At 28.5% G+C, this 14708-nt stretch overlaps 1 protein-coding gene across 3 annotated transcripts in view; it reads right to left on the bottom strand.

Moving 5' to 3' along the window:
- Positions 1-1538: 1538 nt before the first annotated feature.
- LOC107438411 (neural cell adhesion molecule 1-A) overlaps positions 1539-14708 on the bottom strand; it is a 237889-nt gene continuing 224719 nt past the window's right edge. Inside the window, exons 6-12 of one of the 3 annotated variants that reach the window (XM_043047606.2) lie at positions 14417-14538; positions 13409-13553; positions 11876-12154; positions 10404-10525; positions 9549-9741; positions 7790-7900; positions 1539-3611 (exon numbers count right to left, since the gene is read on the bottom strand). In XM_043047606.2, the coding sequence (XP_042903540.1) occupies positions 3508-3611; positions 7790-7900; positions 9549-9741; positions 10404-10525; positions 11876-12154; positions 13409-13553; positions 14417-14538 (1076 nt within the window). In that variant the 3' untranslated portion in view covers positions 1539-3507. The remainder of the gene's footprint in view (positions 3612-7789; positions 7901-9548; positions 9742-10403; positions 10526-11875; positions 12155-13408; positions 13554-14416; positions 14539-14708) is intronic. The other 2 variants (XM_043047609.2, XM_043047608.2) reach the window with 2 other exon arrangements.

Genomic DNA, 14708 nt, shown 5'->3' with positions numbered 1-14708 from the left:
GGTGCCATTTCAATTAAAATCTATTGTCATCTAAATTAAAATCTATCAGTTTATAAGTGTTGCAGAAATATTTAAACTAGCAAATCAAATGGTATTACAAGTTGCTTTACATATACAGGAAAAATTCGTTATTAGCGATAATTTGTGGTAGCAGACGAAATTGTCCTAATAGCAAGCTTGTCTTTAAAGCAAACAAATACATATGTTTAATATTAAAATAGCAATAAAAAAGAATGAAAAATTTTACATATATATATATATATAATTTTTTATTTTATTGAACAACTATTTTAGAGTAGACTATTTTTGCCGATAGATTGTAGACGGATTAACATTGTTGATCTGTAATTGATGAAAGGCAGAAATGTCTGCGACAGTAGTGTTGTGATAACAAGTTTCCAAATCATAACCAGTTTTTAAAAGAAAATAAAATGAGTTGCAATCTCTTTGTTTGCTTTTTTAATTGCAAATATTTTGGTAAAAACTTTTTTTTTCACTGATTAAAATTATTCTGTAAGAAAAAACAAGCTATTATCACTCCACCATTCTATATAAATTGCACCTAATAGATTGTCATTTTCCAAATGTAATGAAATCTCAATTAAAAAACAAAAAGTTACATTGAAAAATGTGGTTTAAACATAACTATATAAAAGTTTGCATTACAAATAAATTTTTGTTAATAAAATATATATTTAATACTAAATTGTTTACATAGACATAAAAAAAAGCACTATCTCCATTTTCATTTCCTAAACCAAATAGACACTTCACATACAGCTACAATTTTGAGCGCACTGTTTCATACAGGGTACCTGCTACATTTTAGATTTTCAAATTCATGACTAATTCCAAAAATTTCTCATGACTTACGGAAGTTACTATTTTCTCTTACAAGAACACAACAATAAATTTAAAAAAGCATTATAATAATTCATTGAAATAATAGGTATAACCAAAAACTGTCATGATCTGCATCTTCATATTTATAGATTTTAAATTTAAAAAACAGAGTAAAGAAAGAATTGAAGTAATAAAATCTGGAAGAAAAAAATACAAAAGCAAATATTTTTTTCTGCAGAATTACATTCTTAAGACTTGTTCTTGTTCATCAGAAAGGAAAGAAATACTCCTAATTTTTCTGTTCTCATTTGGGAATAATTCTTAAAGAACATGATAAAAACATTTTATATTTTAATCAAATATGACTGTGAGTGGAGATTTTGTTACAAATTCAGATATTCAGAACACCATGAAATTGAGGAGAGGGGGTAAATTCCATTCTAAAAATTAGATTTTTCGGTGACCTAAATCCATGATTTGTTAAAAAAAATAGTTAAAATCTTGACATTTCATGACAAATTTTGTTCTATTTCGAAATCCATGACTTATCATGATTTTTCATGACTTTCCAGGTGCGTGGATACCCTGTTCATAGAGTTAAAACTTGAGTCGCATGAAGTAAATATCTAAAAAAAAAATTATTATTAATGTGATTAGGAATGTTTATGTTGTTGAAAGTAATAAAATAACACAAATGACAATATCTACAACTTTATTTGAAATTTCAAAATGATAGATCAGAATCTAGGAGCAACTGTAAGCCCTTGAAATAATGCCCATATAATTCAAAGAAGCAAAAATGTACATTATTTCTATGACCACTTATGCTTTTAATATAATACAATTTTCAATTCATAACTAAAAATAATATTTTTTATTGTCATATTAAAAAGAAAAAAAAAATAGAAATGACCATTGAAAAGTTATTAAAAATGTCTGTTCAGTGGCTATAACAGGCATGATTTAAAAAAAAAAAAAAATCAAAGTACAATTTTAAGAACTTTTTAAGATTTTCCCCTACAATTAGTCATATTTAAATGTTATGAATTATATGGGCCATTCTCAGAAAACTAGAAATTTTTTTAAATATAATAGTTAAAATATCTTTTACTTAAAGACATTTTTAAGAAATGAAAATTGGTTTTCTTTGTATCGAAAGTTATAAAAGGTAGTAATATGGAATAACCAGGCATACTAGCTTGAGAACATCCACTTGAATAATATATTTAGAAAAGTTAATATATTTAATTAAACAATAATTAGTGAAATAAAGACATCACAAATTGATAGTCCTTATTTAGTGTATAAAAAAGTTATCTAACTAAATACACATCAACCTATTTACAGCAATTTAAATAATTTTCCATAAAAATTGTGGACAGCAGCACTGAGCATGCTATCTAATATTATTTAAGTTTTTAAAAGAAAAGTAATTTTTCAAGGTGTATGAACTGCAAAGGAAATTTATTACAAGAGCTGCTAAAACAAATAGTTTTCTAAAAATGACCCATACTAATGTATACTTAATCTAATCACACAAATTCAACAAATAAAGTATCTTATGAAAGACAATAAAATTATATGAATAAATATCAGATACAGCAATGAAATGCTAAACACGAATTAGTTAACAGTATGAATGGCCAAAATATTTTAATTCCCAATATAAGCTGCAGTTCAGATAAAAAGTTCTTAGAAAATAAATTTTTAAATTTCATCATATTGGTTATTCGTAAAGTATATACATTCATTCATACACTCAAAAATGATTATACAACAGTGAAAGTGCACACCACTTAACCTTAATTGAAATATGTTTTTTAAACTCAAGAAATTCAATTTTGACTGCATAACATTCCACAGCATCACCATGAAGGTATGTCACATTTTATCATTAAAAAGCAAAAATTTGTACAGAAAAGAGTGCAACACCAAATTTCAGTGCAGTAATTTTTATTAAAAAAAAATTAATGGTTTTGTTTAAGAGGCACACTTAAAAAATAGCATAAAATTTCCAAATAAAAAATAATATTTGAGTGCTCAAACTGTTATGACTACAAAAATAAATAGACAACTCAACATCACAAAGACGAAAATGGGGAGAAAACAATTTTACACATCACAAAATTATTTCAAGCCAAAGTTTTCTATCTCTAAGCAAAACTGATTATGATTTTCCTTCAATTTATTTTACTAATCAAGAAACGGGGATTTTATTTGAAAAAAATATCAAAATGTTATTTTATAAACATGTAAACCCTTGACAAAAAATTTTTTAAATTCACAAACAGAATACATTTTTTAATTTTTAGCAGAATACATTCTTCTGAACATTATTAATCAATATGTGAACATTGTTCGTAATAAATTTATTTTGATCAAAAATGTTTTATTTGTATAGATTAAAGTAATGCACTAATTAAATGAATCTTAATAATTTATCGTGAAGATAGAAAACTTATAAGGGAAAAAAAAACAAATACTGAATACCACATATTATTATGAATGGATGGCAAACTATATATAGTTCTAATATTTTCATCTGAGGAATGACAGGCTTATTCTGTATCACATTCCTGCAAGACACTCGTATGCCCAATTTTTTTCAAGCAATTAAGTTCAGATCGTAGTAATGGTGTCCAATCTTTCTTGTAGGAAAACAATTTACAGTAAATTACGGTACAGAGATACAAAAACCATTGGAATTGTAAACATCAAATTCACATAGGTAGTAGACGAGCTGCTGAGAGCACTTTCTGAATGTTTATCTGCATTAAAGAAAAGATTATATAAATAATGCGCATACATAATAAAAACAAAATATAATTTTAATAAATATGAAATGAAAGATAAACACAAAATCAAACAGGAACAACATAGAAAGCAAAGACTTTAAACTATTTTACAAATTAAATTTCAAATCAATTTCTGCATAAGAAACAAGCTTTAAGTAATGTTATCAGGGGTTAATCTAGGACTTCTTGCCAGGGTTTTGTGAAAACTTAAATTCTATATTTCTATGAAGCATGCTTTTCCTTATCCTTAAAAACCTTGACTATGAGAATTTAAATAACAAAAATATAAAGAAACTAATTTGTCTATCGTTTAGGCAGTTAAGAAAGTACTTTGCAGTCTTCTATAAGTTTTCTAGTCCATTTGAATATGTTTTTGTTAATAATTCATACAAAAATGCACATTTTCATGTGTATGAAATTTAATTTTTAATTGTAAGAATGCAAACAAAGTAAAATATTAGTTAAGTAATAAAAATTGGATTTTGCGAAAAGATAAGTTTTAAAACTTTTACTTTTAAAGGGTCTTTATAAAGTAGTTTAGAGGTTTGTGAAGGATTATTATTATTTATTTATTATTATTTTTTTTAGTTATGAAATTTTGTAAAAAGTTCTTTTTTGGGGTTTTGATTTAGTAATGGGTAATTCTTTTAGATGGGCCTCTAATTATTAATCTATTATATCATGTTAATTGAGGATAATTGACTTACTACTATCCTAAGACAAAAAAAGAGTGTTTTATTAATTATGAATGGTAAAATGTATGCTAATTTTGTTATGATGATAAAACTGAAATTTAAATTTTAGTCAACATATGACACATTTCTATTGGCTGAATTTTAAAGTAGCAACGAATGTAGGACGTATTTTTTATGGAGTATAATCTCAGATGTTCAAAATTAAGATTCACACGACTAAACCATTATTAAAGATGTCAAGTCATTGCAACCGCATAATGCAGTTTTTAATTTCAAAACATGAATTTTATCATTTCAATAGACAAATATACAGATGCTACCAAAGAGAAGTCTTACAAGCTTGAAAAGCAAAACTTATTGAAGAAAAGTTTACATTGTTAACAAAACTAACAAGGACAAGTCCACAAGACATGGGTATGAAAACGTATACTACTGCACACAAGACTTGAGACATGCGGGTTAACCTCACATTGTTACATTTTCACACCAAATGAAAACTGACCATTTATGATTGGTATATCATTTCCTATATCTATTGGAATTTCAGTTGTGCCTTCAGCTGGTATTGCACCAGCAGAAGTTGAGCTGGCCTGAGCAGAGCTGGTACTTGGTTCTGTAGCAGAAAAATAATGGATGGGCAATTCAAAGATTACATTAAAAAAAATATGAAGTGTCGACTAAATTTCGACAATCAAAACATAATCAACCAACAGCAAAATAACAATATGGAATCACTCTTTTTTAATATTTTACTTCATGAAATAGTATGTAGTTTTACCTTAATAAATGTTTCAAAATTCAAATACAAGAAAGTGCGAAACTTGAAGTTGTTGTAATGAAATGTGTTTAAAATATCAACAAGAATTACGGATACATAAAAATATTTTTATTTCATCAAAGAGTTTCAAGAGTTAAATTAGTATGATTAAAATAGTTATGTCAAAAAATTGTGATAACAGTCCTATACAGGTAACGAAATCAACACTATGATAAATAGCAAATGTTTGGGTATCTTTCTGATAGCTTCAGAACCCTTTGTACAAACTCAGGGTTGTCACAGACTACTAAAATGCGACTATTTGCTACTATTTTCGGCCTTAGGCGCTTATGGCGACTTTTTTTGTAAGAAAAGGCTAAAAAAGCAACTATTTTCAGAAATAGGCGACTATTGGGAGACTTTTTTACTTTTGGCGAAGTTTTTTTTCGCAAAAATGAACGTTACTTTTCCATCCCCTCACTAACACGTACTTATTGCCGCTTAATATTTTCTTTTGTAATAGATTTATTTTTGATTGATTTAAAGATTTGACATAGGTAATTTTTGAACGTATGCTAAATTGCGATACATCGCTATGTCGCGATAAATCACGATTTAAAATTTCTGACATCACCCAGTCCTAATCATAGTATATGACAAATAAGCTATAATTTTAGTTATTTGACTACTATTTTTTTATAAATTTTTGTTCCTGTTTAGGCAACTATTATCCTTCTTGAGGCTACTAAAAGCAACTATTTTTGTTCCTTTTTTGCTGTGGCAATCCTGAAACTGGATTTCAGAAATTTGGAGAGTGGCTGCACCATGGGTAATTTTAATCCCTCAACCTAAAACTCCTTAAATTTTAATTTATTCAGGAGAGGTGTATGTAATTTTTTTCTCATAGGAATAAATATTAAATGTAAATTGCAGGCAAATCCTTTGATTCACAATATCAGGCAAAAGTTAGAAAAATCATGGCAGATGGCATGTCAGGGCGAGATCACTGAATTAATATTTTAACTATCTTAAACCACTTGTTTGCAATAACATTTCTGAAACATATTTCTATAAATTTAAATAATTTTAAGTCAACGGCAATTATAATAAAGTCGAAAGGCCACTTCATAAGGAGAATTGCTTGATTGTGATAAATCTTGACAACCATGTATTAGTTATGATTAATAGCATCACTTTGAGCTATGGTGGCTTAGGGGATAGAGCACTAGCCTCCCTATGAGGTGTCCCCAGTTTGAATCCCAGCTATGGCTGATCGATAGAAATTCTGCAGCCAGTTCACACTAACCCTAGTGCTAACTTAAATTATCCTTAGTGGCAGACGGATCTTGGGTTAAAGTCCTTTTTGCCGTCAGGCTAACCGTATTATGTTTTTCGTGGTTTTCCTCTCCATGTAAATCAAATGTGGATTAGTTCCATAAATAAAGTCCTCCACAAAGGTAAAATTCTCCCAATACTTGATCCAGGAGTTTTGTCTTCTGGATTGGGTTCAAAATTACAAGGCAACTGAATTGAACATTGGTAGATGTAAACTCAAAATGGGGTTGGCTATTCGACAATGGTTTTAAAATTAAATAGCATCCCTTTGAACCAAATACTACTAAATATGACTAATCCTACTTTTTGATGAGTTGTTTATGATTTCTTTACTTCGTACTAAAAATCAGTATTAAGCTATTAATGTATTATAGAAGATAATGTATAATTATTTTTTCATTAGATATTCTGCTTTAGAATGTTTTTATGCAAAATTTTGCCAAAACAAACTTTTTCAGAAGTTACAATACCTTGATAACCATTAAACAATATTGATAAATTAATAAAGCATATTTAAATATATATATATATATAAATGAGCATATCACTACTACCGTNTACGCACATAAGTTAAAAATCACAACTGGCTGTTGACACCATTAATTATTAACTGTTACCTCTGCAAAAAATAGCCAATAGAAAAATACATAATCGCAAATCTTCATGGCTAGCTCTGTTTTTAAATAAAAATTGTTTTGAAATTTTCGTTTGTTGCAAGATATTTCGTATAAGAATGTGTACCCCCGCTAAACTGTTTGTGTACCCCTGGGGGTACACGTACCACACTTTGGGAAACACTGTTGCAATGGATCCTAAAACAAACTTGATTTCTTTTAGATTGGCCCCTAATTATTAATCTATTATATTATGTTTATTGAGGATAATTGACTTACTGCTTTCCTAAGACAAAAAAGATTATTTATCAATGTTAAAATGTACGCTAATTTTGTTATGATGATAAAACTAAAATTTAAATTTTAGGCAACATATGACACATTTCTATTGGCTTAATTTGAAGTAGTGAGGAATGTATGCCGAAATTTTTATGGAGTATATTTAAAATTAAGATTCAACATGACTAAACCATTGTTAAAGATGTCAATTCATTGCAGCCGCATAATGCAGTTTTAAATTTCAAAACATGAGTTTTATCATTTCAATAGACAAATAAACAGAAGATACGAAAGAGAAGTCTCACAAGCTTGAAAAGCAAAACTTTTTGCAGAAAAGTTTACATTGTTAACAAAACTAACAAGGACAAGTCCACAAGACATGGGTATGAAAACGCATACTACTGCACACAAGACTTGAGACATGCGGGTTAACCTCACATTGTTACATTTTCACACCAAATGAAAACTGACCATTAATGATTGGTATATCATTTCCTATATCTATTGGAATTTCAGTTGTGCTTTCAGCTGGTATTGCACCAGCAGAAGTTGAGGTGGCCTGAGCAGAGCTGGTACTTGATTCTGTAGCAGAAAAATAATGGATGGGCAATTCAAAGATTACATTTAAAAAAATATGAAGTGTCAACTCTAAATTGTACTTTCACAATTAAAACATAATCAACCAATAACAATATGGAATCACCTTTTTTTTTTAATATTTTACTTCGTGAAATAGTATGTAGTTTTACTTTAATAAATATATCAAAATTCAAATACAAGAAAATGTACAAACTTGAAGGTGTTGAAATGAGATGTGTTTAAAATATCAAAAAGAATTATGTATATATAAAAATATTTTTACTTCATCAAAGAGTTTAAAAAAATTTTTATGATTAAATTAGTTTTGAGAGTTTTGTCAGAAAATTGTGATAGCAGTCCTATACAAGCAACAGATTCAATATACATAAATATCTCTTGTTTTGATGCTCAATGCAAAATAACACAATAATAAATAGAAAAAGTTTGTGTATCTTTCTTATAGCTTCAGAATCCTTTGAGGAAATTTGGAGAGTGGCTGCACTATGGGTAATTTTAACCCCTCAATCTATAACTCCTTAAAAAAAATTTATTTGTTGAGGAGAGGTGTAAGTAATTTTTTCCTCATTGGAATTAATATTAAATGCAAATTGCAGACAAAACCTTCGATTAACAATATCAGGCAAATGCTAGAAAAATCAAGGTAGATGGTAATGTCAGGGGGAGATCACTGAATTAGTATTTTGAAAGCTATCTGAAACAACTTGTTTGTAGTTACATTTCTGAAACATGTTTCTATAAATTTAAATAATTTTAAGTCAGCGGCAATTCACAGGGAGAATTGCTTGACTGTGATTGCTTGATTGCTCCACTACCATGTGTTGGTTATGATTAATACCATCACTTTGAGCTGTAGTGGCATGGGGTATAGAGCAGGTTCAAATACCAGTGATGGCTGGTCAATATGAATTCTGCTCTTGGCTTGCACCGACCGCAGTGCAGACTTAAAATATCCTTAGTGATAGACGGATCATGTGTTAGAGTCCCCTTTGCCATCAGGCTAACCGTGGGAGGTTTTTCCTCCATGTAATGCAAATGCGGGTTACTTTCATAAGAAAAAACCCTCCACAAATGCAAATTTCTCCCGATACTTTATCCAGGAATTCCCTTGTCTTCTAGATTGGGTTCAAAATTACAAGGCTACGGAGTTCAATATTGGTAACTGTTAACACAAAATGGGGTTGGCTATTCAACGACAGTTATAAATTAAAAAAGCATCACTTTGAATCAAATACTATTAAGTATGAATATTTTTTTTTTGAGTTGTTGAACTTTCAAAACTTGTTTTTATTTAATAATGTAAAGTCTCAGGAAAGGGTAAGAAATAATATTTGGGTCAATAATTTCAATTTTGTGCATGATTACATAGTGCTAATATATTCATTAACTGTTTATAATTTCTTTACTAAAAAACAGTATTAAGCTTCTAATGTTTTATAGAAGATAATATATAGTTATTTTCTTATTAGATATTCTGCTTTTATGCAAAATTTTGCCAAAACAACTTTACCAGATGTTACTAAATGAGAACTTTTTCAGAAGTTACAAAATCTTCATAACCATTAAACAATATTGACAAAAGAAACAAAGATCATTTAAAATAAAAACTTATAAATTAGCATGTCACTACTACCTTCTTTCTTCGTTGTAAAGACAAAGGCTTCACTCTGTTTGCTCCAGCCAAACTTGTTCCTTGCTGTGACGACAGCTTCATATGATGTAGCTGGTTCCAGATTAACTAGTTGATACACCTGTATATGAGTGTTGCCTTCTTTTTTGTCTGATGCAGGTATCGTTTTAGTTTCCCATTCGCCATTGTTTGCTTTCTAGAAAATGTTTGTCACAACTTATAAAAATCCATTTATTATAATCAGAAAATTATCTTTTCAATGATTACAATATATCTAAGTGTTGAAGGCTACATCCAAAACACTAATTTTTAACAAGTACCCACTAGTGCTATGTGATATCAGATTTTTTAACATTGTGATATAGCATCAGAAAATATCAATATTTGACTGATATATTCAATATAACTGATTTACATATTTTTTTTAATTGGATAATGTTTTTTGTCCAATTGAAAAAAGAAAACATTTTTGATGATCATTATTTTAAAAGTAACAGAGTAATTATGAAAGTTTACCAACATATAAATTGAGAGATAGTTAAAGCCAAATAGCGCTAAACAGAGCAGCTAAGTAGCTAATGTCCTTCAATAATGAAAGGGAACTTGTTTATGAAATTTTTTTTTGTCTTCTTTCTTCTAATGTAAGTGAGTTGTACTCAGTGGGTCAGTATATATTATTAGTCAATTTTAATAATTCATCAAATGATTTTGAAAGAAAGTACATTTACTAACATAACACTTAGAAAGTATTTAACACATTTTCTCGAATATCTTGTGTTTTGTTAAAAGAAGAAAATCTAAGTTCTGAAACAAACGTTACAATATTTATAATAAAACAGTATATCATACTGAACTCACTTTTCTGAACATAAGAGAGTATTCGTCAACAGGTGTATGAGAATCTACAATCCAGGAAATGGTGTATTTTGTTCCCTGAGATATATGGGGTTTGCTAGTGAAATGAGGAACTTGGGGTGTTCCTGCAAAGGAAAATAAAAATAATTATTAAATTTGAAAGTGTAATAAAATCACATACTTAACTCGGGATTCATAAACAAGCACTATTCATAAACATTCTAGAAAGTACTTAGAAGTTCATCTTTCTATCTCTTTTAATTTAAAAGCTACAAGTTTTGTCTGTGAGACGAATATTTATGTATCTTGAGTTGGACAATAAATTATATTAGTGTGTAAAAAATTGACATTAGTAAATAGTACAATGATTATGATATTCTCGTAAATAAATAATTTATTGTTTTCAAAAACAATTCTTATGCAATATATTTTGTGAAACAATTACAAATTCTGGTGCTTTCTAAATTCTGCACTATGCATCTAAGTATTAATAAAAATATTATGAAATTTAAATAGTTTTAAAGCAAAGCAGAGTAAATTCTAAAATAGAAAGTACGATTTTTATATTGAAGAACTTTATAAAAAATAATAACTATATGTACAAAAATATTTTTACTAATATATTTACAAATGCATACATATGAACAATTTACACTTAGGAAAATAATTGTAAACCTTCTATTCATTTCAAGAGCTTTTACCATAGAAATTATTTTCTCAGAAAAAAATAGTTTTTATTAATACAAAATATCTCTTGATGGAAAATTTTTAATTTTATGAAAATGGGAGACAGCATTAGAGTTTATGAGTATCACAGCAAACAAATTCTAGTGAATTTGAGTGCCACTTGTGCAATAATGTATTAAATTTACTATTTATCATTTTGTATCAGAATAAAATAAGTTAAGAAATAGAAAATGATCACACACCCCATGAATCCTTACAATTATTATATAAGATTCAAAAACATTTGATTGATTGATATATATATATATATATGTGTGTGTGTGTATGCCAGCATTTAAAAATAAAAAATCTGGAAATTATAAAAGAAAATTTTCAAATTTAATAGTTAGTGATTTTTACAGAAAGTATTTTTCATATTAAAATTTAATAACATTAATACAAATAGTTGATCATTTTTACATAATTTTTGTCTTTCATTTTGCAATATCTTTAATAAAGAAAAAAAATCAGCAAATCGGAAATTTTATTTAAACTTATTTTACATTTAGAATAAATGACATTCAGGTTACAAATGTTCAAAATATGTTAGTATTATTCTTTTCTTAGATAAAAAAAAATGTTTCTAAATTATTTTTTACTTTATCCAAAAAATTATCAAACTTTTATCGAAAGGAGACCCGCACATTTTATCTGAGTTAAGGTCAGGATGTAAAAGTTAAGGAGTTGCCCAGTAATAAAAAGAGAAAATTAGCATTCAAGGTAATCGGCAGTAGGTCAAAATTACTTACCAATGATGTGAATATTTTCAGAAACGCTACTCAATGAATTGCTGGCTATGCAATCATAGCGTCCAAAGTCATCTTCCTTCAAATGACGGATTTCAAGCATATGAAGATGGCCATCAGTTTTCATGTGGTAATGATCATTTCCATGAATTACTTGACCATCACCCCCTTTTTTCCACATGACGGAAGGAATTGGTTCTCCCCTTATGATACAAGTGATATTTACATTGGTCCCTTCACCTGCATGAATCCACGAATGGGGAACTGTTATTTCTGGAGCATCTAAAAATATAGAATAAACCAAATGTTACTTTCCTGAAAAGATTCTCAAGATGAATGTACAACATGATTAAAAATAAATTAATGTCCCATAATGAGCAAGAAAACACAAAAGAAGTATTTTATATTGATGTATTAGGGCACATAGCCAAACATAACAAAACCAACAAAACATAAGTACTTTTTAAGCACTCAAAAAATATTTTTAAGCACTATATACATTAACAAAATGCAAAATAATTTTCAAACACTTGGCATGATCATAATAAAATAACTAGTTTCTGACAAAGAACTCTCTCCTTGATTATATTAGCCATTATAAAATGATAGAAAGATATTTCGATTTGATATCAGAGGGTGGGGAAATGAAGCCTGAAATTGGGACTATCTTTCAAAATGCAGCAGAGTTGCACACAAGAGTGCAATAATCTCACCAAACCCAGCTCTGTCCACGCTCATGCAGACTAGCAAGTATTTCATCAAACGTGTAAAATGTTTGGCGCTTTCATGCGCTATGGACCGACGGTAAGCCGAAATAGATTGCGGTTGAATGAATTGTGAAAACGTTTAATGGAACAATATGGAAAGCACGCTTTTGCAGAATGCGTGTCGAAAACCGACATGGCCAAGAAAAAAATCTCATTTTCGAAACGGGAAAATCAAGCACTTTTTAAAAACACCCAATGAAAAAAGCACTTTTTAAAAATGCTATGCACCATGTGTATACACTTAAGAATAGAGTTACAAATAATTTTCAAGCACTGAAAATTGCACAAACAGAATTTCAAAGGGCAATAGAGACTTTTTATTTTCTTGAAATGTGATACTCAAAGTAAAAATTTTAAAATGCAGTTGGGATGATATTTTTAGTATGAAAAAATGGCAGCTTTAGGCAGAGAATAAATGAGAATTTTATAAATTTTCGACATATCTGCACTCAGCCCTACTGAACGTGCTCAGACAACAACAAGAATGAGTATGAAGACATCATCTCTGCCTAGTGCTCCCATTTTTCTTGTTAAAATACATTGTTATAGTTTCATTTTAAAGTTTTTAATTGCTTGAAAAAAGTAGGTGTCAACTGAATTGTAATTGTCACTATAACTGAAAGAACTGGATAGTTGTTTCGAAACCCAGCCTTGTGAGCATAGTTTATTTTACTAATGTACTAAGTCTTATTCTATTCTTTCAAACATGATGCTCATCAGGGTAACAAAGTTGTTTTAAAATCAATCTGTATACTTTAGAAATACTTACATTGTACTTGAACTCTAATAATTGCAGAAGTGAAAATTCCTAATGAATTATTTGCTATGCATTCATATGAGCCTGCATGACTTCTATTGGCTTCTGATATCACAATTTTGTTTTCTTCTCTGACTTTGGTTGCCTTCTCACCACCCTAAATTTATACATACAGAACATATTATGAAAAATTTGCATAGTAAATATGATACATGTTTTAGAGCAAAACCTCCAATTATAGTTTGTCCTGACTGTCCCTTCTTAAACATTAAAAAAATATTTTTGTTCCGTGCAAGTTGGAATTTCAATGTCAGAGTCATAAAAGCCATTTTCATGATTTCTATACATGATAAATTTTAAAAAGCAAATCATTCTGTCATATTAACTCTTACATTTCTCTATTTTATCAAATGATGAGTATATCCGTTACCACTAAACCCATTAACATGCAGATTAATTAGCTTGATTCGTTAAAAAGTGTAAAATCAAGGGCTTTCTGCAATTTATATAGGTAATTTGTACATTAACAGTCTTAATATTGTTAGAGTTCAAAAGTTTCTTTCATTTTATCAACTAATTTGTTGATTGTTTGATTGCATTGACTTGATTCTTTAGATGTGGAAAAATAAATGACATAATATTACTTTCCTTAATTGTAATAATATTTTAAACCATTTGAATCTGTATTATATTTTATAAAATGACTGATGATTGATTCTATCTACTTATGTGTTGATTGTAATAACTTGATTTCTTAAATAACGTTGTTTATTTTAAATGTACAGAGATGTTGTAGTTGTTCCAGCAAAGATCTTATTTTTATTTTAATGAGTACATAGTAGGTAACATGCTGATTCTCTAGGAATGTGCAGATTACCAGTGAAATGAAGTTTTTTTTCGCACTTTAACAGATCAACCTCGTTAATCTGCACAATAGCTATAAAATCTGCAGAATAAATCTATCTACACTTTAACTGCAATGTTAATTAATACTAATAAAATTTCTTTGGAAGTACATACTGGTCTCTTCCAAGTAATCACAGGTACAGGATCACCAGTTGCCTCACATGAAATAGAAATAGTCTCTCCCTCTTTTACAGTCAAAAGACCACTTCTTGGATTTGGATAGACTTTTGGTGCAGCTATAAAAAAAAAATTAATATAGGTTAACAATTCCATCTTAAAAAATAACATAAAATGTTCCTAATTATTTTTATCAGATTAACCATCTGTTAAGCTAAGAAAACTAAATAGAGTGACAAAAGAAAATGTCTGGATAATCAAGTCATTTTACTAATGTGCAATAATGTAT

Source organism: Parasteatoda tepidariorum, chromosome 9, assembly GCF_043381705.1.
Source record: "Parasteatoda tepidariorum isolate YZ-2023 chromosome 9, CAS_Ptep_4.0, whole genome shotgun sequence".
Classification (NCBI taxonomy): domain Eukaryota; kingdom Metazoa; phylum Arthropoda; class Arachnida; order Araneae; family Theridiidae; genus Parasteatoda; species Parasteatoda tepidariorum.
Note: the sequence above shows the minus strand (reverse complement) of the source record. Positions and strands in the feature narration are given on the sequence as shown.